This window comes from Coturnix japonica, chromosome 6, assembly GCF_001577835.2.
Source record: "Coturnix japonica isolate 7356 chromosome 6, Coturnix japonica 2.1, whole genome shotgun sequence".
In the NCBI taxonomy this organism is placed as follows: domain Eukaryota; kingdom Metazoa; phylum Chordata; class Aves; order Galliformes; family Phasianidae; genus Coturnix; species Coturnix japonica.
The window spans coordinates 1,604,593-1,631,883 of NC_029521.1; the positions used below are offsets into that span (position 1 = coordinate 1,604,593).

General features: G+C 38.6%; 1 protein-coding gene across 1 annotated transcript; it reads left to right on the forward strand.

The window, feature by feature from the left end:
• Positions 1 to 1,159: 1,159 nt before the first annotated feature.
• Positions 1,160 to 26,997, forward strand: OPN4 (opsin 4). The gene is made up of 13 exons (XM_015866009.2): positions 1,160 to 1,400; positions 3,254 to 3,988; positions 11,115 to 11,257; positions 12,875 to 13,008; positions 14,467 to 14,670; positions 15,983 to 16,154; positions 16,959 to 17,123; positions 19,384 to 19,491; positions 20,598 to 20,778; positions 22,607 to 22,759; positions 23,317 to 23,385; positions 23,823 to 23,861; positions 24,701 to 26,997. Exons 2-13 carry the CDS (start codon positions 3,962 to 3,964, stop codon positions 24,890 to 24,892), a joined length of 1,587 nt encoding a protein of 528 aa, XP_015721495.1. The 5' UTR covers positions 1,160 to 1,400; positions 3,254 to 3,961; the 3' UTR covers positions 24,893 to 26,997.
• Positions 26,998 to 27,291: the final 294 nt, after the last annotated feature.

Below are 27,291 nucleotides of genomic sequence, written 5' to 3' on the forward strand. Positions count from 1 at the left end.
GTAATTCCTTTCTCTATTCTACCACTTGCAGAAGGATGCAGCATGTTTACAGAGTAAGCAGAGCATGATTAAACTTTCTAGTCAGCTGCTGAGGTGTATCTTTTAATTGAGGATAAGAAAACAGTACTTGGTACATTAAAAAGCAGTTGCTTTGTTTCTTTCTTTGGGTTGTTTTCCTTCCTTTCAATCTGAGAAAAAGCCTCTGGAGAAATGACAAATGGCAGTCCTACAAATCAAGAAAGAACTTGATGCTATCCTCACACCATCATCTTAGTTTTCCACTAGTGAGTGGAAATGGAGCTTAGCATTGCAATCCCCAGAAGGTTTTACAGGCATCATTACTTATTTTCCCCCACTGTAACAGGGATAAAAAATAAACCCGCATAACTTGTTAGTAAGCCTTCTAGATGCCCAACTCCCATGCTCTGTGCCTTCTTAGTTTGTGATATCTCAAATTCCAGAACTGTACCCGCACTCAAAGAAAGGTTAGAGTTTACTCAGCCCCTTATTGAGTGGCCTGTTCCTGTTTCTCCATCCTGGGTTTGGAGAAGGAGAGATTAAGGAAGCCCAGGTGTTTTTTTGTGTAAATGTATCTCAGGGATATAATGCCTGGCTGACCACAGACAGCCCTGGTCTTCCAACTCTCCTGGCCCTTTCCAACAGCAACCTGTTCATTTTCTAAGCATCAGGCTCCCCATTCCTCCACTTCACTCTGCATTCCTGCAGACAAGCAAACATTTAATTCCTCCCAGCCAAAGAGAAACCAAAAAGAAACCATCCCCTTTAACTGGTTGAGAAGGAAATCCCTGTACTCATCTGGACTTCATAAGCTTTACCCATGAATTATCTTTCCTTTGTTCTATTAGGACATTTTCTCAATTTCACAGTAGGACCTCAGAGTCTTTGTGCTATTTCCGTCTGTGTCTTATAAAAAGCCATGAACAGGAATTAATTACCAGTAGCGAGGGGTGCAGTTGAAAGAGCTCTGAAACTGAGGAGGATGTTCTCACCATACCTCAATGTGACAGAACGCAGAGAGAGGAATTCTGGCAGGTTTTATTTTCTCTAGAACTGACTCTGCATGGCAATTCAGACCCGGGCCATCAGCCAAGTGGGTTTCCGCTGTGATTCACACAAAACTGCGGAGGAAGTGTTTGAAAAAATATAAGATGTGCAGAGTGGCTTTAGAAAATAGCAGGAGTCATTAACTGATGAATTTTCTCCATTCCACTTTGCAAGGAAAGAACAAACTTCTGTTGCAGAATAAACAGGGGAAAGGCAGAGGTGAAAAAGATTTCACCTATCCTCCTAATGCTTAGCACTGACAAAAGCAGGCCCTGCAGCTCAAGGAAGGACATGAAATCAAAAGCTCGCTTTGGACTACTGTCCACTTCCTACAGGTAGAAACTTTCCTTTGTACCGCATGCTTTTTCATAATACAGTCTCAGCAGCTAATGAACTAATCAAATTAATTTGTCTGGAAAGGCATGTACAATGAAGCTAAATCTAGTGAAGCAAGAAGACAATGTTTCTATAGTGTCTAATCTACTTCACGAAGGAATATTAACTCCATGACTTGATTACTCTGCCAAATGTATTACGCTCCCCTCTAGAAATGCCAAAGAGGTGGATGTTTCTATGCTAACTGGGAATGAAAAAATTTCAGCGCATTGATTTGCCATAAAGATGGAATAAATAAGAAGGAAGAAAAAAGATAATCTGTGCCCCAACTAAAATGAAAATATAACATCCGAGCTATAAGTAAAGAGACTGAATGTTGGAATTGCTCAGAACTGAGACATAAAGAAGAAAACTAAGCGTATTTGAGCAAGAAAGTTAGAATACAGAAATAAATAATATCTCTCATCTAGTATTTATGCCTGCCCTTGAATTTTGTTACATCAGATTGTTAAGAGCAGAGTATAATACTACCCAACTTCTTTGAACATAAGGTTCGCCAAAACAGGGGATCTCATTTTCCTTCCTTTCTTCATGTTTCAATCATTAAAATGTACTTTCTGTGCTATTCTCTTGCTGTCAGTACAAGCTCTTGCCAATTTCATACTGTAGCTTTCTGGAACGACTCTTTACAGTAGTAAAAAGCAAAATTATATTCTAGAAAGTTCTGTCCCTTGAGGAGACCAACATCATTATTTGCTGCCTTGTAGCTGCAGTGTGCTAAATGTTTGCTGCAGCAGCCAATGCAAGGAAACAGTGATTGAGTTCACGTCAACTTCTTATGAAGTTCATATAATCAACACCACAACTGCTTTCACAATGATATTCATGGGTACGATGCGAGATTTTGACAGTAGGTGAAGAGTACACCCTAGAAAATGACGACATGGTAGCTAGTTTAAGCCTAGCTTAGGCATATCTAACCCTACAGGGATGTCCAAAGAAATCACTGCTTCTCACTATATAACAGATGACAGTTAATTTAAAAGTATCTCAGTTAAACAGCCTGCAGAATTGAAGAAGGTAACATTTATCTTGTATCATCAGGCCACTGAACAGTAACCAGATGATACAAGATAAATGCTGCCTTCCTTAAATGGCTGTCAGCGAAGGGGAATCTGCAGCACTACAGGGATTTGTTTTTGATAAAGACACATGTCACCTATGTCAGTAACACAGGCACCTCCTGTTCAACCAAAGAAATGCAATCCCCTTTCCCTTAATTTAATGTTAGGTACTGCAAGTGCAAATTGAAGGAATGGTACACAAGAAGGGGAGGCCATACAGAGTAGGGGGAATCCTGTTCCCACTGCTACAATACAGCGTTCTCACAAAAGCTCCCGAGAAACAGTTCACGCCATCTATTACCAACTGCAATGAAGCTAATATGTTGCATTAGGATGATATCAATGGTGGCCTGAAGGCCTAAACTCTATGATGCTGAGGCTGCCGTATGTGCTAGAATAGTTTCGTGGGTTTCTTTCTTTTTTTTTTCTTTTTTTGTTTTGTATTATTTTTTAATGAATAAACTTAATTTTACCATTATAATGGGTCTTCAGTTGGAAATACAGTAATTGGTAACAGTACACTGCAATATAAAGGAAATTGTTTGTGAATAAGGATCTACCAATTTACGTTCTATAAACACAATGAAGAATGAAAGCAAACAACTCTTGAAAAAGTTATTTGTTGTACTCTGCTTGAGGCATTTGTGTGTGTTATCAGTTTATTTTAAACTGAAAAGAAGGATGATGACAGTGGATTTTATTCTCTTTTTTTTCCTGTTTATTTTTAGACACGGACCAACAAACAACCATGACCTGAATTCTACAGGACAGAAGTGCACACATGCACTTTGTTAAATATCAGAACCTATTTGAGTTCAGACAGTTTCAGCAGAACTGTACAAATGCATCTTCTTCCAATGCAGAGACCGAAAACCTAATTCACCAGAATGGTAAAAATGAACAGTAAAGTCTAACATTTAAGAGAGCTGGTGAAGTCAGCCTTATTTCTCTTTGGATATACTGTACAGGCAGCATTAAAATTCAGACATAACGCTGTCAAAGGCAAAGAAGACAACAGTACTTTTAAGTGAACATCAGTCACTGAAGTGAAGCCTGAAACTGGATGGAACAAACAACAAACTGGGCATGTGCAGACCCTGCAGGATTCTGTATTTAAATGGAAGCTGCCACTGCTGCCCTTTGCTAAGCTGAAGATGGAATAAAGCAAGCTGAAGCTCCAGTGAGAAACTCTGCACTAGATCTTGCACTACTCCAGACAGAGAATCTGACAATCTGCTTTACACACACACAAAGGTAAATTGGCCGACTTAAAAATCAGAAGAGAGCTTTGCTTTCTTTGCTATTGGTTAGACTTCATTTGTCTAAATCGCCAGCCTGTTCAAAGGGGGATATCTCATCTCTCTGAAGACTCGATCTGCAACAAATCTGTGGAGTCCCTCAACTCATGGAATGACTCAGGAGCGATTGCTGACAAGATGGACCCGCCTCTCAGAGCCCCAACAGTAAGTGCTTTCTCTCACTAACAGTTGTAGCAAGTAGTTCTGCTGGCAAAGCTGGCACTTACAGAACTGTAAATAAGACATTTAAGGTCCACATATTGATTTAATGATGTGATGCAATACTGAACAGCATAGTGAAATCTTTAAAATATATATATTCCTATATTTACTATGGAAAAGGCTGTAGAAGCAGTGTTCTTCAGCAGTTTTACCTGGGCAGGAGACAGGGAGAATTGTTTAATAGAAAAGCGTGCTGAATATAATGTAAACTACCAAAACAGCATGTTCTTGTTAAGTTATACAGTTGGTTAATAGTTCAAACGCAATGCTTGCTTGTGGTATTATCCAAAATGGAAATCCCCATCGTTTTTGTAATAGCCTGTAAGTGCAGCAAAGTAATTATGTAAATGCTGAAGAGTTGTTACTTGCTATTAACCAAGTTTTCAGAAGGTTTTTCCAGGTAAATTCCACCAAAGAGCTCTCTTTAAAAGCGTGAAGGTGGAGTTCTGCTATAATGAATCCTCAGGACAGAATCTCTTGGGGCTTTCTAAAAATATTCTGTACCATGAGCCCAAATAGAAAGAGTTCAGAAAACTCTTCTCATTTGTGTCTCTCAGTATATCTCAGTATACTATTAGACTGCATGCTGTTTGTACAAAATCTGTTAGAAAGAAAAAAATATCCAAGCAATTTCTGAAGTTCTCAAAATCTGAATTTCAACTTAAAATAGTGATATGGTCACACCAGGTATTTTGGCACGATCTGCACAAGCTAGTTTTGATACACATAGCATGTTGGATCAGGTGTTTTAGCTTGATCCTAAATTAAAATGAAGCAGCAGTATATATTTTCTATTTGCACAGTAAAAATGCAGAGTGTTTGTTTTTAATAAAATCTGGATATGCATTGTGTAATACGGGAAAATAAACAGAGAAGCATCCTGAGCCAAGGCGCTTACAGACTGAATTAGATGGATAACATAATGAAAGAGGATAGCAGAACAAAGCAGGGAAGGGAAGCTAGGACTGGAGAGCATATAAAAATTGAAAAGGAATCTGGGGACAGAGCGAGTCACGCTCAAAAGCTCAAAATGAATTTTGTCCTTATTCTGCTGGAAGAGGAAATCAGCTGCCCATTCCCTCCCCCTAAGTCAAGTATTTTTGAACTTGTGTATTTTAATTCAACACGAAGATTGGTTTAAAAGACTTTCAGGACTGAAAGCAATATGTGCTGCTTGTGGTTGAAATTAAATCCGGAAGACCAGATACAAAATCTACCATTCTGATTGCTCAGAAGGACAAACACCGTCCATGGAAAGCCCTGCTGCCTACTAGAAAGAAGGCTCAGCATTTGGTGTCGCCCTGCTGAAACCATAATTAAGGTGGGATTGATTTCAATTCTCTTTCTTCTGTCATCACAGAAGAAGTGCCAATAGAAGCAAGATCAGAAATCAGCAAGAAACCATGAAGAAAATAAGAGCTATCAGTTACAGACAGAACAAAAACTGCACCTAGAAACTCTAGGAAATTATGGTATTTCTGTTCTGGTGATATTTTATCTGCATGATTTGCTGTACTGCAAAAGGCTTAACATTACCATCAATTCTATAAACCATAATGCATAAATAAACAACTCCATCACTTCTGCTCATAGTAAAATTAAGAGCAAAGAGACCTGATACAGTATCAAAGTCAACATGAGAGTGATAAAACTTATGCTTCAGAACTGGGCTCTGTTCCACTAATGCAGTCATTCTGCAAAACCAGTGACTACAGCATGAACACTTAGATGGATCCCTATGAACAACATATTTCTTTTTCCTCATCTAGTTTTATGCTGAATTAGATATAATCCATCTGGTGTCCAGGCAAGATTAGCTAGAAAACATCCTTATCTAAGTCTTTTGTGTTCCCCATTTTTGAAACAAACAAACAAATCAATTAATCAAGTAGAACAAAGACTGAACCATGTTCAAATTCCAGAATGTTTCTATGAGGATTTCTTGTTTCCCTATAAACTAAATATTACTTCACATTCTCGCCTTTGGAAGAATATGAACAGTGGGCTATGTCAAATATGACATTTAGTATAAGTACATCTGTGGCCCGGCTCCTACTATCATCACTCCTAGCTTTAGTAGAAAGTTATCAAGGTGTCTCAGAGGAGTAAATAGTGAAGAGCGTAGTTCTTTCTCTGTGACTGGCTGACAGTTATTCCCTGTTTCAGCAGAAGGAGCCGTGTGCTGCACTCACCTTAAAGCTGGCTGGGTCCTCGAGTTAGCCTTGCAGAATGGTTTTGATTTTCCTTGTAATCAGCTTTGGTAGGGGGCAGTAAGTATAAAGAGGCACCACATTTCACTGCAGCCTCCAGAGAGGAGGCCACAACAGCAAGGATTACTCAAACATCAATCACTCCCCCAGACTCCCCAAAAGCATCTCAAGATTCTAAATCTCATGTTTACTGAATGATAGCTGACAATACGGCCAGTTCTGCATTAGCCATTTTGTTATAGGCAATAGACAAGCTTTTTTTTAGGGATAACACAAAACATTTCAAGAAGAAAGACTGCATTAAATGTAGTTGTTTCCCCTCTTCTTCTAGTGCTTTCACAAGGACACGCTTAAACACAATGGTAGAAAATACACTGACATGCAACAACCTTCATAACTTGCTGCCACTGACTCTTAAGGCAAATAACAGAGTAGGATTTAGAAAAGGATTACACCTATAAATGAGGGATAAAAATATCCTCCATTAAGATTATCTTTTCAAAGGGATAACAACTCTGTTTTAGGACACAAACCAACTGCTAAGAGTGGGAAGGGAATTCTCATATCGCTGTTCATTATGCATTCAGACTTCCCAGGGCTGCAGTCGTGGCACCAGGACTGATGGAGCCCAAGAAACATTTGGGCAATGCTCTCAGACACTTTTGATTCTTCAAAACTATAACATAAATAAATAATAAATGGCTTGCCTATCACACATTAATTATTTTACAGCTCTCTCAAAAGGACAGCTTTCATCATTTCTAAACAAATTATAAAGCCCTTTCTTAAGGAAGACACAAAAAGCCAGCCTTGGTATTAAGACACGGTCTCAAACTGACCCTACATACTGTGAAGAGACTGTGTAACATTTCAGTTACTCCCTTGATGTCTTCCACAGCTTCTCAAGCGACCATTTTGTTAGCTCATTTGAGAAGCATACAACATTTACAATGACTATCAGGAAGCTGGTGCAGCCCAGTGAATTGCTTTCTACAGAATTAATACCAATCTAAACCACCCACGATACAGAATGCCTGTGGGTATACTGGCACCCAGTGGTCCAGAGCCTCAGATACACATATATTTATTGGTTGACTCAGGGAAGTTGTAGCACATTAACCAACCACAGTAGAAAGTCCAACTTCTTAGTTCCCAGTTCTGTTTCTTTGCTCACTTGATGCTGTTTTGAACCACATTACATGGAACAAGCTGTGTTTGCACATCACTTAGAAGAAAAACAACCAAGTGCTGGTTTTGCCTGCTTTTAAAAAAAAGTCTTTGTTATTAAGTTGCAATGATGAAATGCTACAACGTAGTGAAAAGTACAGCAATAACAGCAGAATGGCACAATCCCAGGGTACAGCAAACAAGAAGCCCAAATGCAGCAGCCAGAAATGCAGAAGGAAAACACACTTACCTTCAGAAGGCCACAAACACATATGGATCTCTATCAAAACACCCGCACCTCCACTAGCAACCCTTAAATGAGGTCTGGGAAGGGGTGGATCCTGGCTTCACCCATTCCGGTCATTGAGCTGCAGTGTGCAAACCTGAGCTCCCCTTGGTTGGGGAGGCTCAAGGCTCTCCCTTGGGCCACACCTTCCCTCCAGGTGCTCCATCACTCTTTCAAGTTGTGACTTATTATTTCTGATATATAAGTGCACATAGAAAGCAGGCTGAATAGAAGAATAAACAAGGCAGTTGTGTTTAGTAATGCCAGTACAATTGAAGTAGTTTTTCAGACAGAGCATTCTCAAAGGACAATTACCATAGCAGGAAAAATGAGATTTTAATTCTCTTGTGCCCTGTAAGTACTGATACCATGGGGTGAAAACAGAAGATGGGCTAAACAATGCTAATCAGAGAAAAGCTTTAAGAATTGTCTCATTTCTTGATTAAGCTGTTGTTCTGATTTCCTTAAGCGTTACCTTTTTTCCCTTGTAAGACCTAGCGGTGACTGAGACAAGTGAGTGTTTTCCTCTTCTAGTAAGGAAGGTGTTGCGTGCAACTCAGTGATGAAGTGCTTAGATCTGATCTAATGCCTTTGGGATCAGGTAGCACCTATCTCTAACTTCAAGAAGCCTTGAATCAGACCTGTCTTTCCAATAAAAAGAGTTAAATTATTATTATTATTAAATGATAGAGTTTTTTCATAGTGAACAGCAAGAATTGGATTCTATGGTGAAAACAGCCCATCTCCAGGAAGTCCACACTAAAATGTGAATTTATTCCTCTTTGCCAATCCCTTTCTTTCTCCGTCTATTTAGCATTATGCCCCACCAATGCTTAATTAAAAATCTATTTATTTATTTATTTATTTCACATTTGATATTTTTTAATTGTCTCTAAGCCTGCTTCATTCCCAAATAAGTAATTTCAGTGTCTTCTACTGTTTCCTAAATAACCTTTTCCACTACTTTTATTTCTCCACCAGTATCTACCCTTGAAATTTTTTCTTGTCCTTAGTCCCCCACAAATTTAATTTAAACTAAAGCCACTTTAAATCTGCTCTTTGTAGCCAAAACAAGCTCCTTTTGTTGCTTCATTTCTGTTACCTTGCTATAGCTCTGATTAAATGGATAGCTATAGAGGAAAATATCAGAAATCTCCATTACATTAATAATCATGATTCACTCTCTGCAGAGCAGCAGTTTAAAAATGTTCTATCCATAGAGCTACAGAAATAAAAAATAAATAAATCCAAACCAAAGAACACCTGGTCTAATTTAATTAAAATAGCTTTATCTCCGACTCTCCCACTCCACTTGCTATTAGCATGGGATTTTGTGTTACTTTACTGACGGCGTGTTAAGTAAAGCAATTTCTACATGGGCAAGATGCCCACTGATTTTTATGATGTGAGGCCAACTTATGCTTGCTGAATGAACCTGAACAAAAAAACATCATGATACTGTCTTTCAGTTAGTATATCAGCCTTGATGCAATCATAACATTTTGCTCCAATTATAATAACAGCTAGAGCTACATGTTCAGTCTCTAAGATGAGACTATTTGTCCAGCATTTCATCCCTGCTGATAAAGAAACAAGGGGAGCACATTCCTCTTGTTGAGCATTGCCACAGGCAGATCTCCAGCTCACAGTCAAAGACAATTCTGTCTGTACACTTTCAGACTCTCGTAGGGTTCAGCTCTTGCTACCAGCACTGTGGTTTTAAATGCAAACTCTCTCTTATAATTTCAAGCCAATCTCAGAGATCTATTTATAAGTAATGTCTGCCTTTATGGTCTGGAAACACCAAGGTCCTTTGATAACTGGGGTGTTGTCAAAGGCACTCCTGAGTTCATTCTAGCAGTGAATGCCAGCAATTGACACAATCCAAGCGTGAAGTGAGAGTTTCATACCTACATCCACTGCTTTCCTTTTTCCTACCAGCAACCTTCCTCTTCCTGGGAAGGAATAACAGAATACGATAGCTCTAACTCCACCTCCCAGTACTTGTTCTGGGAGAGAACACATCCAGCCTCACAGCATTATTTATGCTCAGTACGGGCACACTTTGATCCCTTGCCCTGGATCCTAGGCCACAGCCAGACTGACGATATTCACAGCAGGAAAAATATAAACTATTCAAGGTATCTGCTGGGCTTTCTTGACACAGTATGATTCCTGTAGCTCAGTAGCTGAGGAATGCCACGGCTGCAGCTGACAGACTTGAATTACGAGTGGTGGCCGTGGCATGCCATTCCAGAGCAAGTGCCACCCATGATGAGAAAAACCCAGCAATGAAAAAGAGACGGGATTTAACTGTGCAGATGAATGAGGACGGGGCTTTGTGTTTGTCATGGCTACATTAACTGATGGGAGCTGGTGCCAAAGCACGTTTAGGACAGTGGCAGCTGCACAGAGGTGTGTGTTTAGATCTCTGTGCCTGACTTCACAAGAAAAGGCAGCAGAACAGCGACAGTTTGCACGTCCTCTACCTTTTTTGTTAGGTCATCCTGTTTCCTGGCTGCAGACTTCATGTTTGCCTCATTACAAAGATGGGGTCGTTTGGTCTAAAAAGTGCCTGTAGCTCCTGAAATGTACTAAAAAAAAAAAAAAATGTTTTAAATTATTATTTGAAATGCTACAGTCTCCAGACTTACTTAGTAAATTTTGCCACAAGTTACTAGTAGATAAAATCCACACGCTTTTATTGAGTGCTTTACCACAAATATAACAAAAAGCAAAATACCTTCACTCAGTCCAGACTGAAAATAGAACTGATACATAAACAAGATGCAAACTAGAAAGTTTTCCTGTTTAAATGTTTCCAATCTGTAATTCAGTTTCCACCAGACTGCTGGTCAGTGCTGCCAGGCCTCTAGTACCTAAGCCTCGAGAGCAGGTAGCAATGTGTTGGTTACTGAGAAAAACAAAATACCAATATTACTAAAGGATTAAAAGCACGCTTGTCAATAGAAGGTTTTCCACGACCTCTGTTTAATTGGAAAAGTCAGCGTTGTCAGCAGACAACAGAAATCACACTTACTGGGTACAGAAACTTTAATGAAATGAAAAAATATTCTTGTTATGTGCCACATTATTTGATGTCAGATGCAATAAAAATGTCACCTCCTATATCTTTTCTTTTGAGAGGGAATAAATTGCTTTTCTTCATTAAAATTCTAAATCCAAAGTAAAAGCATAGAACACTGACCTGTGCATTCCTGATGGTGTATATGTGGCTCCCAAAGATGATCAAATGTAAATGTAATTTGAAAGTAATTAGCTTATTCCAAGTGCTATGCTTGCTAGCATTTCACACTCTTGATCAGTTCCCTCTACTAGAGAGGCCCACACCAGCTTATTCACCAAAGTCTGACAATCTACCCATGATTTCTTGTTTGCTCTGTAGAAGATGACAGTGAAAGATGCTCGCGGTGCTTTTCCTACAGTGGATGTCCCAGACCATGCCCACTATACAATTGGAACAGTCATCCTTATCGTGGGGATCACAGGAACTCTGGGTAATTTCCTGGTCATCTATGCTTTCTGCAGGTATTTCGTTTTGTACTTATTCTTGTTTAATTACTGAGATTAACTGCATCATGACTGCTGTCTGCGCACAGTGCGGACACACTATTGCTGTAAGTGTATCAAGAGACATTGCTTTGTGAAACAAAGAGGCAACCTGACTCTTCTGCCTGACTTCTTTTCCTTATCTGTGGTCCATTAGCAACACTGCAAAGGTTCACCCAGGTGTGCCAAGCAATGGAAACGCAGCTATAGCAGAAAACACACAGAAATGTTTTTGCTTTGTTTACCCATTACTTTAATAAACATAAAGAATGAAAACTATGTGACAATTTGACCGGGTTAGCTTGAATCACAGGAGTGTGAACCGAACTAACCAGGCTCTTGAGCTTGTTTTAATCTAATGCTTTTAACTAGTAAAAAGCTAAAACAGTAGGAAGTTTTCACAGGTGATCTCACATTTTCTGCTACATATCAGTGTATGAGTTCAGAGCAGATACCAACATTTCAGCGTGAATGACACAGTCTAAAGAACAGATCAGGTGTTGGCATGCAGACCAGACACATGAGACAAGGGTGAAGTAAGTGACCTAGCTTAGCAGTTTGACTGGCCCCATACAGCAAATCCAGCCATGGCAGTTGCATTGCCACTGAGAGAGACAGCCTGCCTTTATTTGAAGACGTTATGAAGATAAAAAGGGACACTGAAAGAAAAATAAGTAATATATCAGAAGTTCGGGCATCAGATGCCTACAGAACAGTCTCAAAAAGTCACAGAAGTCTAACACAGCCAGGTATCCTAAAGTGATTCATTTGGCAACTTAGCAGATTACTGGACAAAAAAAAAGCAGCCCCTAAGTATCTATGAAAAATATCTTGTTGCTCCCAAATTGACAGGAGTTGTAAATCTGCTCACTGATTCTGGATCACTGCAAAGAACCTATCATTTATTCAGGTACCTTAAATTTTTGTCTAAGACCAAAATGTAGAGAAAGGAGCTAAAAAAAAAAAATTACACTAAGCCACGAACCACGGAGCTCTCCATTGAGCTTCTCTGTGTACCCTTTAAAGGACTGTATTATGATGTTATGAATAACATGTGTAGGCAGAGTACACTGAAGGCTGGCTGCTGTTCTCTTCAAAGTCAGCATATGTGCAAGTGAAATGAGTGTCACAAAGAAGAACTGATGTGAAACAAAATGCTTGATGTGGTACACCTAAAGTTTGCTTAATCCCTGCATTTGTAAGTCATTGCTGATAAGATTGCCGGCGTGGAGATACGCGCTATCCCTCCTCCAGCTTAACACGACCCAGATCCAGCAAATCCATAGAGCACATCAGCTTTAATTTCCTGTTAATCACGGACATGCAGCTCACTGGGTCAGAGTACTTAAGGAACAATGTGATTTATCCCCACCACTGAGCTGGTTATCAAAACAGTCCTCTAAAATGCACAGCAGGATAAGGATGTAAAACAGCCTTATGTTCTCTCAGGAGGGCAATGAGAAGCACTCTGTCCTAACTTGTTCTGTAGAGTGCCATAGTGTTTGTGAAGCTGACAGAGCTGGCAGGAAAGAGTAACACCATAATTAAGAGTGCCACAGTGTTAAAGCAACATTCCTTCTGATCTTCTCTTTGTAGGAGTAGGACCCTTCAGAAACCAGCCAATATATTTATCATCAATCTAGCTGTCAGTGACTTCCTTATGTCCATTACGCAGTCTCCAGTATTTTTCACCAACAGTCTCCATAAACGTTGGATTTTTGGTGAGAAAGGTTTGTATATCTACTTTCCAATAATCACTAAGTATTGCCTTACTGTAGTGGCAGTTAACTTCCCATTTCCCAATCCTCAGGTATGCTTGCAATTTTCAACATTGCTTCAGTGTTGAAACCAGAGTTTCCCTGAACATTTTTGTCCCTGTGCAACAAACACATTCCTGTCACAAAGAGAAAAATTACATGCACAGGATACAAAGGAGACATTGGCAAGCTAAGATGCAGGACCAGTCTCCTTGCCAGTATACATTCTAAGTCATCTCGTAAGGTAACTACTGGTAAAGCCCTGTGACAAACAACCACCAACTAGCAAATCAACTTAACAGCAGCTCTAGATAATCAGCTCAGAGGCTTGCACCAGAAAGCTTGGCAACAGTAAGTTTTCTCAACAGAAATATTAACCGAAAATGCCTGTACAGTAAGCAAAATGTTCTTGTGGGAGTTAGTGTTAACATATGATTTGCAGAAGACATCTGGTAGTTCCAACTACAAGAGTAATTAGAATGTTCTAAAAAGTTGCAGCAGTACTTAAGAAAAAATGAACCCTGATTTCTTTCCAAATCATTTTACAATGTAAATAGTCATTATCCAAGGAAGGATCCTACAGCAAAACCTCTGTCCCAGCAGGCAGAAGGAGTATTCCCTCAATAGATTCTCAAACTGCAGGTGAAATGTACACGACTAAAGTCAACGGTGCATTTGCTGCAGGCTTCAATAGTGGGATTTTCACCTTTGGCCTAAGAGGTGTTTAAAACTAAGGAGGAAACTTACTCCTAAGGAGTCCACAATTAGTAACATATTAAAAAAAACAAACAAACACAAACATACATGTAGAAGGAAGTTGCTTTTATTCTTTTTATAATTACAGTAAGAAGGTGACTCGTCTTTGCTTCTTGAATAGGCATGGACAGAGAGGGATATCGGAGAATCAACATTGCTATTTTGACCTCTGATAACCAAAAGCATGGTGTTTCTTTCTACTTCAAAGTGTTCACTTGCATACATGCTAAGAAAAAGAAACCCTGATCCCCAGTATCTAGTCATGACAATGTTTGAATTGTTAAAATTACTTATGAATATACTCATAGTCTGAATATTTACCACAGTGATCCTGACCTTGAGATGCAAATGATATCATAATATCAAAGTAGCTAGAAGGCATTGCTGAACAAAAAAAGATGTTTCTATGGGACCTTCAATAAAACAGGGAGTTAAGCAAGATATCATGGAACTGTTGAAAAAATTCTACTAGGAACATCATAAATCAATGACTGAAAATTAGCAAGATAAAAGGTAGCTCTGAAATAGCATTACAACTGCTGAAAAACTGAAGTTCCATTGGTTTATGAATCCCAGAAGACATTAGTTTACAGGAAACACAGGCTTGAACCTCCCATAAATTAATTAGCATGAGTAGATTAATTTCACTGCTACTTCTGTCATCTTCATTGAAAGGCTGTGAGCTGTATGCCTTCTGCGGAGCTCTTTTTGGCATTACATCTATGATCACTTTGATGGTGATTGCCTTGGACAGATACTTTGTCATCACAAAACCTCTGGCTTCTGTTCGAGTGATGTCTAAGAAGAAGGCCCTTATAATCCTGGTAGGCGTCTGGCTGTACTCTTTGGCTTGGAGCCTCCCACCCTTCTTTGGATGGAGTAAGTGAAATGGAATACAAGTTTTTTTCCCCCTTATAACACTGGACTAAAAACTGGTCTGTTAGATTTCTAAGAAATGGGTGAATTAATGGTGTGCATATTAGGCCTCAAAAACCAGTCACAGGCAAATTGATAAAATACGTATAGAAACTGAAGATACCAATCACAAAAAGTACAATGTGGCTGTATTCTAGATGGGCAAATGGCACTGGATATTGGCTGCACTGTCCATTCAGATATTACAAGGAACACACACTTGATCACTGCCACTTGTAACAAAGAGAGTTCCTATTATTATTCTTCATTTGCATCCATCTCAGTAACATTAATTTGTTTCCTATGAGTCACCAGTTTCAGCCAGTAAGTTCAAATGAACTCATCCTTCAAAACTCCAGCCTATTATTGTGTTCCCTAATTCCAGAACAGAATGTGTCAGCTCAGCTGAGGAGAGAATTTAGCAGTGTTTTGTTTTCCCCAAAGAATGCTGGAAAAAAGATGCAAAGTTGAATTTTAAAAGATTTTGTTTAGAAGATTTTGTTTTTGACTTGCTACAGTTTGTTGTGCCTGCCTTTAATATGAGGCACGTTTAACTAGCCCAGCCCCAACACCAAAGGAAGTAGCCTTAAGTTGAATGAGGCAGGGTTAGAACTAAGTTACAATACAGTCTTAGATACTGGATTTTTAATGGGAGAAGGCAGAATACTAACTTGAAGGGTGTTAAATCATTACCTTATAATTAGATTTCAGTAGTATCCACAGTACTAGCCCTCATGCAAAAATTGGATGCATCTGAACACACCTGGTACAGTATTTTTAAGAGTTCAACAGCTCAACAGAAAAATATCACTGTTAAGAAAGAAAATTAAAATGAGAAATACATTACCATTGAGAATCTCTTGTTTGACACAGTTTCTCTAAGGAATTCTATTTCTACATGTACTCAACTTTCTTCCACCACAAAATTAATTTGACCCACACTACATAGCTCCTTCCCTTGCAGAATCAATTAATATGTAGAAGCTTTTACAAGTGGCAGTTAAAGCAATCAGTTTCATTTCACACTTTTGGAAGAAAGCAATTTGAGAGAATCTGGACTTCTCTGCAAACAGTACAGGTCTGATCCATGACCCACTGATGTATTTGGAAAGATGAACTTCAACCATGTTGAGCTTAAAGTTAAATTCAAGAATTGGAACAAAAAGACTCAGATTTCAGATTTCATCCCATGTTATTCTGAGTATCTATGTCCAACTCCTGCATTTAGAACACTGGTAAGAATCACACTGTGGTTTATATCTTCTCCTGGCTCTAGGTGCCTATGTTCCTGAAGGCCTGCTCACTTCCTGTTCCTGGGATTACATGACTTTCACACCATCAGTCCGTGCCTACACAATGCTGCTTTTCTGCTTTGTCTTCTTCATTCCTTTGCTTGCTATCATATATAGCTATGTCTTCATATTTGAGGCTATCAAGAAGGCCAATAAGTAAGTAACTAAAAGTCTTAAGTCTTTATTTCTTCATTAAATGACTTTTGTTTTCTTTTTCATAAAACAGACTATCAAAAGAAAATTGGAAAGTTTTTCTCTCTCATATGTATAATGGAAACAGGAAACAAAGTAAGAGTTCTGTCAACATGGTAAGAAATATAATGTGTAGAAGGACCATTCAGGGCTCTGAATTTACACCAGAGCTGTTCATTTTACTTGCTAATGATACAGAAAATGGTACAAGTAGCAACCTCAAAAATCAGAAGGAAGTGAAAGGACTATAGAATTCAACCAATAGTGAAAAGAAATAGTAAACTGACATCAGAGATGCCCAACAACAGCGCATAAAAGCTATTCCATGGGAAAAATTGATATCAACTGCAAACACTACGTTCTACGATGAGTGAGAAAGAGATAGAAGTAATCATACGTCTCTGAAACAAAAAGCTATCCTTGTGTAAACGCAAGACATTGTCTGCTGTTATTTTTAGATATGTCTTTTAAATATCAGCTCAACTAGAAAATGCAGACCAACAGTAAAATGCAATGATCTGACCTATGGAAGCAAAGACTTCCCTAGTTATATTTGTCCAATTAAATAGAATACCTGACTGAGGCAGAAATTCTCCCAGTGTGGGACAGTTTTAAATTTTGACCTTGATTAGTGCAACTGAAGTACATTGAATTGCAAGGGACTGGTCACATATTAACACATGTTACAAGTATGTGACTTAGGTTAGTTTATGTGCTAAGAGCAATTGTTGCAAGTCCCTCCCTCAACCCTCAATTTATTTCCCACAGGTCTATACAGACATTTGGATGCAAACACGGAAACAAAGAGCTACAGAAACAGTACCATAGGATGAAGAATGAGTGGAAGCTGGCCAAAATAGCACTGATCATCATCTTGCTCTATGTTATTTCCTGGTCACCATACTCTGTTGTTGCCCTGGTAGCTTTTGCTGGGTAAGTGTGAATGTATCAGCAAGTAAAGGTGTGCAACTGGGAAAGACAGGTGAAACTACTCAAGGCTAATGCTTGAAATGCATTCAAAACATTAACAATTCTGGAGTGACATTTAGCATACAAGGCACACACTGACTGACTTTTTAAGTTTGACTTATCAAGGAAAAAAAACAGGAGGAGGAAGTTTACTTTCAACATAAGAAACAATGCAGATGATTTCTGAATGCATGTTCTCTGTGATAGCATATTTCAGCTACCTGAATTTTATTTAGCACCAAAATGCTAAGGGAATCAAAAAGAATCACCCAGGGGAAATTTTTTCTCCACTTTTAATTGAACACTATTTATTTGCTTGTGTCACATCAAACTGGTGAAATCTCATACACACATAAGAAAATCAAGCTCATCAATACACAAGTGAGGAACTTTTTGGCATTAGCCATAAAAGTAAATATAAATCATAATAGTATGTCCTTCATTTACCTAATTATCAGTGTTTCCTACAGTAGTTTCAATGGAAGTATGGTACTACTGATATAGAATCTAAACACAGCTTGACTGATATTAACCAGACTAAAGTTGGTGCAAGTCAAAAACTGGTAGTATGGATGCCTTGGCTGTATGTAGACAATTCTCTTATGCTAAAGGATGACACTGAAAAAGCTTCTTCATTTTTCTGTGCTTCAGTTTAGGGTTTCTAAAGTGGATATCACCATGCCCTAGAAAATATTGTAAACTACAAAGATTCTGAAATCCTCAAGTAGAAGACAGTACACTTTGGAAAGTGATCGCTGTAACAAACCTAAGGAAGAGGCAAACGTGGCTTCCTAAAAACAGCATTTCTAAAAATATTTTGCTTAAAATGAAAACCTGCTAAGAGAACATTCTCCTACAGTATCCAGAGCATTTTTTCTCCCATGAAGGCTCCTCAGTCAGAAACTAAAACCCTTAGACTACATCCAACACCAGAGCCTCATTTCCTATCACAGGAGACTTAGGTGCCAGGCACTTCCCACCAGTTACATGAGACCAGTAGGGATAGAAGAAATGTGAGAAAATAGAATGAATCATAGCTGCCTTACAGCACTATTTGCTCTAAGTAACCTCAAAACAATAGAAGATGCTTTAAGCTAAGCATTCTAGCTGCACAAACTGTCAGATTGTCCCATATGATTCGGCATCTACTGAAGCATGATCAAGTGCTGGTTGAACTTGACCTGTAGCTTGTGTCTCTCATTGACAAAGATCAAAACAGAAGGATAATTTTATAATTGCACAGCATCTGCCACGTGAACATTTGCAGGTTTTGCTCACAAAGACAGCAAGTAAGCAGTACAGCTTCATTCAGCTTTTTCTTAAGAAAATCCCTGAGTATATTAGGAATAGAAGCAGGAACACAAAGCTAATTAAAACAGTTAAAGATGGAGGTTAAACTGATGTCTCATAAAAGGAGCTGCTGAAAGGAAAGGAAGTTAACTTAGCAAAGAAAGACTGACTAATGAGTCACCTTAACTTAAAACTCTTTCTAACAATCTAGGAAGAGTTCTTAACTCCTAAGCAGATCCACAGAGAATCTGCCTACAAAAAGCATTATTCTGGTCAGAGCAGCTCTATTGCCCTTCTTTTGACAAGAGTCTATGGGCTATTCCAAAGCATCTTCAGATGAACTGGATAAAGGAACATAGCAGATAGACAGTCTTAATTTCTGTATCCTTTGAAGGCACAAAACCTGCACAAATGCATGGCAACAGTAACACGAGTGAAATGTCAGGAATGAATTTTCTCATGACTTGTTTCAGACCAGAAAAAAAGTTAGAAAAGCAGAATTGATATCTTTCCCTATAATGCCTCACTCTGCACACTTATTTAGTGGCATCTTTAGTGACAGGTAATTTAGCAAGTACATCTGCTGAGTTTGAAACATACTCTGATGAACATGCTTTCATTTACTGTGGGCAGACTTGGTCTCTAGGGTAAATAACACAGGGGTTACCACTGAATCAGAGCAGTACTGCAAGAAAAGCATCATGAAAATCGCCTTTCCCAGAAACACAATTAGGCTGGTGCACATCTTTGCAGGCAAAGGATGTAGAACTTTCCTCTCTCATTGCTTGAATAGAGAACATCTCCTTTTAACAACTCCATGGAGCAGTAATAATACATTGTGTTGTCAGTGTATAACTGCATAGACTATTGAGAACTCAGTACTAAGCATGTGACGTACATACATTAAATAGATTATTTATTTGCATTACTTTAGGTATTCTCATGTTCTAACACCTTTCATGAATTCAATACCAGCCGTGATTGCCAAAGCTTCTGCCATCCATAACCCCATTATTTATGCCATCACTCACCCTAAATATAGGTAAGTCAACTCTTGTAAAATAAATTTAACATAGCAGTGAATATCAGACAGTAACTTAAAGGACTAGTGACCAAACTCATTCACCTTTGCAAGACAGCCTTCTCGTCTCCAAGCAAATTTCTCAATGCCTGCATAAATGCCAGGGGAATTTGTACTTATAACAGTTTACTGTGCAGATGGGAGCTAGAGATGTTTCTGGAATGCTGATCTGTACTTACAGATCACATGATAGAAGATAGAGACCTTCCTAGCTCAGAGGAAATCAATGTAAATTTAACTATCTTCATGAGAGATCCATACATCTGTCAGCACTACAAATAGCAGTTTGTTAAGTTAACCATGCCAGTGAGGAATGCAACCCTGTAAGTCAAGTTACTCCATCCCTGTTTCATGCATCTTTCTCCCCCTTCTTCATGCTTCCTTACTTCAGATAGTATTTCTTCTAAGCTGTAACATCTATGCTCATTATCATACCAAGTTCAGATGCAGGCTGTGGGATCTGACGGATGGCAGTAAAGCCACAAATATACTGTTCCATTCTTTACAAAGACCCTCAATTTGACAGAAGTGTAGGCACAGACTCTTAAGTGGGAAGACCGAGAGGGAGAAAAAAGCTGTGCAAAACTTTCATTATGTTGCATATGAGTAAAAGAATTCTATAATAAAGCTGCATTTTGTACTGCTCTACAGATAGCAGGCAGATGTGCTAAAGAAAGACAGAATAGCTGCTTAGGGGAAGATTAAAACAATTTATTATGCAGTGCTTCTGCAAGGTTCAGTTGAAAGGGACAGAATCTTATTTTTACCCTGATTAAGCTGAAAGCAGATGAAATATTTTAATAGGTCCCTTTAGTTCAAAGAGTTATACTTTAACACTCTCATTCCTGCCAAGTAATACATCTGAATTCTAGGGTTCACTGTTAATAAGAGATATTGTAGGGTGATTGTTTACTAGACACTGGATATCTGGAAAACTCTTTATTGTACCAGTAATATTCCAGACCATGCAGCATTAGGCTATTTCTCTGAATAAATGCACAGCATATGATGACTAAATTTTTATGCTAACATTAAAATTCTGATTTGTCCTACCTCCTGTCCATTAGAACAGCCATCGCAACATACGTTCCCTGTCTTGGATCCCTGTTGAGAGTTTCTCCTAAAGAATCACGGTCCTTCGACAGTTATCCCTCCTCCAGGCGAACCACTGTAACCAGCCAGTCTTCTGAGACAAATGGGCTGCAGAAAGGAAAAAGGCGACTATCTTCCACCACTGACAGTGAATCGGTAAGAAAGACACTTCAATGCATGTATTTTTTATCAGCAAAGCAATTGATTCTCATAGAGAGCCCTCCAAAGTGATAACTGCTTTAAACAAAACATGTCATGCTGTTTATTCTAAGAACTCTAGAGAAGATAAAGGGACTGTCATGGTCATAAAATTGTCATGACAGGAACAAAGCAAAAATAAAAGAAGGCCAACATGTAAAAGCAAAATGTAGCATGTTGTATTCTCATCCATTTTTTACACTGAAAGAAGAAGAGAAGACACCGGACAACAGGCATGTTAAATAGCAAGGGAAGCTTTGAGTCAGAGCATGCTTGAAAGCCTGATAACTCTTATAGGATGTATCTTGACTGATCAGACTTTGAGCCTGGACACAGAAAAGCAAGCATAGAACCAAAATCATAGAAATGCCTGGTTGGAAAAGACCTTAAAGATCATGAAAGTCCAACCACAGCCTAACCATAGTATCCTAACTCTAACAGCCCACCACTAAATCATACCCCTAAGCATCACACTCAGTTTTAAAACACATACAGAGATGGTGACTCAACCACCTTCTCGGGGAGCCTATTCCAATGCTTAACAACCCCTCCTGAACAAAAGCTTTTCCTGATACTCAACCAAAACTCACCCTGTCAAAACTTGATCCATCTTTTTTCCCCAGACTTAACTGCCCCAGCTCCCTCAGCCTCTTCTTGTAGGACATACACTCTAAGCCCCTCACAAGCCTTGTTGCCCTTCTTCATATCTGCTCCAGCACCTCTACATCCTTTCTGTACTGAGGTGACCAAAACTGAACGCAGTAGTTGAAGTCAGGCCTCACCAGGGCAGGATGACTTCCTTAGTCCTGCTCACCACACCATTCTTGAAACACACCAGGATGCCATTGGCTTTCTTGGCCACCTGGGCACACTGACAGCTCATATTCAGCTGACTGCCCATCAATACAACCAATATCTGTTGGTCACTGAAAAATTCTTTAGTGAAACCAAAACTTTAAGGAAACAGTGCTTACTGAAAGTAAAGTTGATCATATTTGGAAACATTACCCATCAGACTTAAGTAAATCAATGAATGTGTTACTGAATCACAAAAGACCTCAACACCTTTCTGCTACCATTCCAGGTAAAACCCAACATATTGCAGAGCATCTGGATATAGGCAAATACTTGTAGTTCTGCATTCTCTCTTACTACAGTTACATTAGTAACTTTCAAATGGCTTTAAATACAGACTCCCAGTATATGTAAAGACAATGATTTTCTCACTGATTTTTTCATAATCAGACTTCAGACATTGCTCTTAGTGACATTTCAATTTCCTTTAATTCTATGTTCTTTTGACTTCTCAGTCTAATCAAAAAAGTTATGAAAAGGCCAACAGAGTGAGGAAATAAATGTGGTAGTGCAGAAAAGAAGTCTTGACTCCTGCAAAACTCTGCAATTTTGTTTTTCTTTTGTTAGTTTTTGCATTTAAAGAAATAAAGCTTAATAAAATCAGGAATCCTTCATGAAAACAAGCATTTCTAAACTAGCCAGGTGCATTAGAAAAGTTTCTATATATATAAAAACACCATTTCATTAGAAATTTTGAAGTAAAGCCCACCAAAATAACCAAATAAGAAAACAAAAAGCCAAATTTGACTGATTAGATTTGATAAGTTTTTTGGACTTCTTTAAAGCAAAACACTGTATGGAGTTGCACATGGCATAACTTTCCAGGCATAACTTTCACACAGCGCCTGTCTCTTAAAAGTTCTGTTTAGGTATGATACTACTCAGCCAGAAAGCCAAGACCACTCTATTGCTTCTGCTGTGTTCATTTTAGGGCTGTACTGATACAGAAACTGATATCACCAGTATGATCTCCAGACCTGCTAGCAGCCAGGTTTCCTATGAAATGGGCAAAGATACAACCTCAACTAGTGACATAGGAGGCAGACCTAAAGTGAAGACCCACAGTTCTGGGATTTTTGGGAAGGTAATAGGATGTGTAGTAACTGAATTCTTGGACAACAGGTAGGTCAACAAAATCACACATTTTACTGTAATTAATCATGAAGAATCTTGCCTAGAAGATGGGAATAACCTTTAAGTTAATAACCTGTAAGTAATGTCCTTGAGGCTGTAAAAGGTCATCAGCTTTTTATTTACAGCTCTGAATCATTTATTCAGCTGACTTGGTTGTATTTCTGGCAAGAGAAAGAGCTGTTACATTGAACACGTGCACAATACATTGTCCTGTGTTTGTTTTTAAGTGTATCATCTGTAATACATTTCCCCATATTACCCAAATCACTTGACTCATCTTTCCGTTGTCTCACTGTTTGTTAACAAACAAGCTTATATGGTGAGTGATAGAAAATAAATCTACCTTCATTAAATTACTTTATATACTGTAGTAAAAAATTACATTTAGAATATTACTGCATTCTTCCTCTGTCCCCTCTCTTTCATACCAACCTTTGTATTTCATGTACATGGGACATGGTGACATACCTATAATTTATGCCTTCCTCACCTGTGTTCACTTTACAGACACTTGTAGTCACAGATGAAATACCCATGGAGGAAATGAGTGTCACAGAACATTCTGCTGCATCTACTGTAAGAATTAGTTTAATATTTGGCATGGGTTTAAATGAGAGAACAAAACCTAATAGCATTCCCAGTCCCTGAGCACAAACTAAGTTATTTGCCAAGATGTAATAGTCACGAGATGCCCACTAGAACACAGAATGTGATCTCAATGGGTAGAACACTGCTGAAACCAAGCAGAAATTGACGGAGAATATATGTACTACAGGGTTCTCCTTAAACTCTGCTTCTTAAGAGAACTTAAGTTGAATTCAATAGGTCATCTGCTTCTGACTTCCTTTGTGCAGAGTGGAAACATTGTTCAAATAAAGCTATCAAAATGGATGTATACAGCAAGTGGAAATAGCCATTCCTTAGCTGTCCTTTTGAGACAGTCATAAACACATAGCAAGTACTTCACTGCAATGCAACACTGTTGACTATTTATTGTTCTCTGTTTTGGGTAGTGCAAAGCATCTGAAAAATGCAGCATGGAGGAAATCCAGGTAAGTTTCTCAAACGTCACATCACTTGTTCAGTAAGTTATGGGCATAGTACTTCTGTCTACTTCCATTTAACAAAGCTGTGGCATGCTGATATTTGTGTTCCATTTGTTCTTTAAAGCATTCCTCAAAGGAATCAACTTGCCCTAATTCTAGACAGTGAAACAAAAGAGCTGAGAGGTGGAAAAAAAAAAAAGACAACAGTTTTCATCTTTGCAGCAACAATAAAATATAACAAAAGCAATCTTTATTGACAGTAGTGATTCCTACAAGCTATCATTAGCCTTATCCTAAAGCTCTCTTTTTTAGGTCCTGTGCTAGGGATGGATAGCACTGCTACTGCAACACAGATTAAACTTTTCCTGTTTCACTCCATTCTCTAGTTTGCCCCCCTCTCACCTCTTCAAAAACTCTATTTTAAACTGTTTAACACTGCCTCATCTTAAACCAAAACTGCTGCTTTGTCATCTGTCTAGATTTTTCTTAACAGAAGGATGCTTCACAGTACTGTATTACACTATACTGTTTGAGTGCATTATCAGTACTTTTTTTCCTCCCACAGTTGAATGTGCTGTCATTAGCCTGGTTCTTCAAAGTAAACTAGATTAAGTAGTACACTAAAGCAAATACACTAACTTGTTTCAACTTCCACCCTCCACAATACTCAAAACACTCCAAAAGTATTCAGACCTACTTCATCTCATTAGGCTTTGAGGTAGTAGTAGGTCTTACCTAGGTAAAGCACTGATCTAAATATATTGTCATTTTCATAGATGATGCAGCCTGATCTCCTTTGCAGATGTTTGTGTTACACATTTCTTTTAAAACCCTGCATTCTTTAGAGAGGTGAGAGCCTGAATGGTATCGGACAAAGAAAAGGAGAGTCCTGCCATAGAACATCTGCATCTCAGATACCCAGCATTATAATAACATACAGCAGTGCACAAGGAGTAGAGCTGCCTTCTGGATACAGTGCTGCTTTCCTGTACCCAAGAAACAAAAGCCACAAGCAGAACAAGAGCTCCAACAGCTGAGTAGCACAAGCCAGAATATCACCCTTCAACAATACCACTGGAAAAACCATGAACCAGCTGAAACCAGAAACATTTCCTACCTTACTCTGAAACACCTCTACAGAAATACAATACAAGATGGGCAGAACTGACTCCAATGGTTCACTTGATCTGAGTCGCACTGCAATTTTATTCCTTCTTTTTGTGGCTCAAAAAACAATAATAAATAAATGATTTCTCTCACTTGGATTTTACCCTTCTCAGGCACATTACATTGCCACATGGATCTCACCTACAAGCCGCCTCCTTTGATTAATTCAAGAGAAAAGGGAAGTACAAGATCCAGCCTTTGTCCAATTACTGTGGAGTAATTTCAAAGCTATTTGGAGAAACACTTAAATTACTTTCTGGAGATGCTTTCATTATTGAAGTTCCTCAAGCAAATGAAAACACTGAGTGCTCCTTCCTCTCATTAATAAGGAAGTTTCCTCATTTTCTTGTACAACACAACTGAAAGGTAATGCACTTGAGAACTAATTTGAATTCTCAGACATTTGTTGTTGTTGTTTCTTTAATTTCTGAGATTCTAGAGGATGAAAAAGGAACCTGCTTTTCCCCATTGTTCCTTCTGAAGCACAAAAATAAACAGATAGAAATAACTCACAATCTGTAGAAATCTACACTATATATGATAAGGTACAGTCAGTCCACAGTGGGGATATATCCCTTCTAAGTCTAAAAGCATAGGGCACAAAGAACTATCAAAGCAGTTCTTAGCAACACGTGCCTCAATAGTTCTCACTTTGGTTCAAGGAATACAAGAAACCACCCAAGTCACCCTGTCCTAAGTAAATCAGTTCTTCCTTATATTGTATCAGACAAAGCCATAAGACTACACAAATGTAACCAGCTTATTCCTTAGCAGGAAAAAAAGAAGTTCAGTCACAGAATGACCCAGGTTGGAAGGGACCTCAAGGATCATGAAGCTCCAACCCCCCAAGCTTCCACATTTACTAGATCAGGTTGCCCAGGGTCCCAGCCAACCTGGCCTTGAACACCTCCAAGGACGGAGCATCCAGTCAATTCCAGAAGACGTGGAACATTAATAATATTTGAGACTTACTCTGAATTGAATTAAAAAACAGAGGGGATAGCTTTTGAGGTAGCTGAATGTCAGATCACAAACAAATGGTTAATTCAGACAGGTAATAAACAACCACAAGAAAATATAAACTCTAGGCTGCTTCTACAAAAGTAAAATCACAGGCATGGGAAAAAAAAGTAGCACATTTTCTCCCTTCATCTACCACAACTGAATATTGTTTCCATGCAGAAAACAATGTTAAACTGACAATACGTACAACTGGCAATAAGGAGAAAGAATGGGGAAAACCTATCTTGAAACAGGAAGCCCATTCAAAGATATTTCTCTACCCTGAGGAATTATTTTCTTAATGTTTCAACTTAAAAATAAGAAAAGATGCACATAATTGTCCCCATCTTTAGCCAAGAAAGCCAGGCGACAGTAGGGAAGAAAAGCTAGTGAATGTTGCCTATTTCATACAGACTGCAGAAGGCTGAACCTGTTAAGAAAATAGGTCAAAGCTTACACATGCTTTTGTGTTAATAAGACACATTTGTGTACAATGTGCCATTAAGAGCTAGACTTTTTAACTCCTGTTACAATTTAGTTCAGGATTCATATTCTTGAAGACTATACTCTGCTCTTCTGCATTCCCTTCATCTTTTAAAGTGTATTAAAAGAATACAATGATGTTTAGAAAAGCCCTATGAATCCACAGCATGTTGTTCCCTCTATCCTTCAGCTCTAACATGTACTAGAGATTAGTTCGTGTCTATAAAAAGAACTGCAGCTGTTAGTGCTTGTCTACTTACAAGAGGCTTGAAAAGCATATATTAATTAGGGAGAATTTGTTTAGGAGCACTTGAAAACTCTTGTGTGTACTCCCTGTGCAACTAACAACTTCATTTTGCATTCACTTCAACTGACACTACCATAATCATTTGTGGAAAAGCCCACAAAACTCTTTACACCTAAATCTCCCACTAAAGCCATAGACATGATAACCCCGGTGGCATTTGAAATAAATCATTATTAGTTCTTATTTCATCTCATCTTAGCAGCTTTATTTGTGTCCTGTATCCTCTATTTGGCAGCCATTCTTTCCGCTTTGCTGTCTCTTTACACCCCTTAACAGAGATGACTGATTGGATTAAAATAATTCAGGACTGAGATGATTCATGTTTCAGTTAAAGTCAACTGTACAGGCTGTTCTGCACTAGCGAGACTGCTTGCCGTTTACCATGCACTCGGGCATATTCCAGTGACGTGGAGGTGTGAAAGGACTAGGGCAAAACTAAGGCACTTCCCTTTGGCCTTTCATGCTACAGCAGCTGTT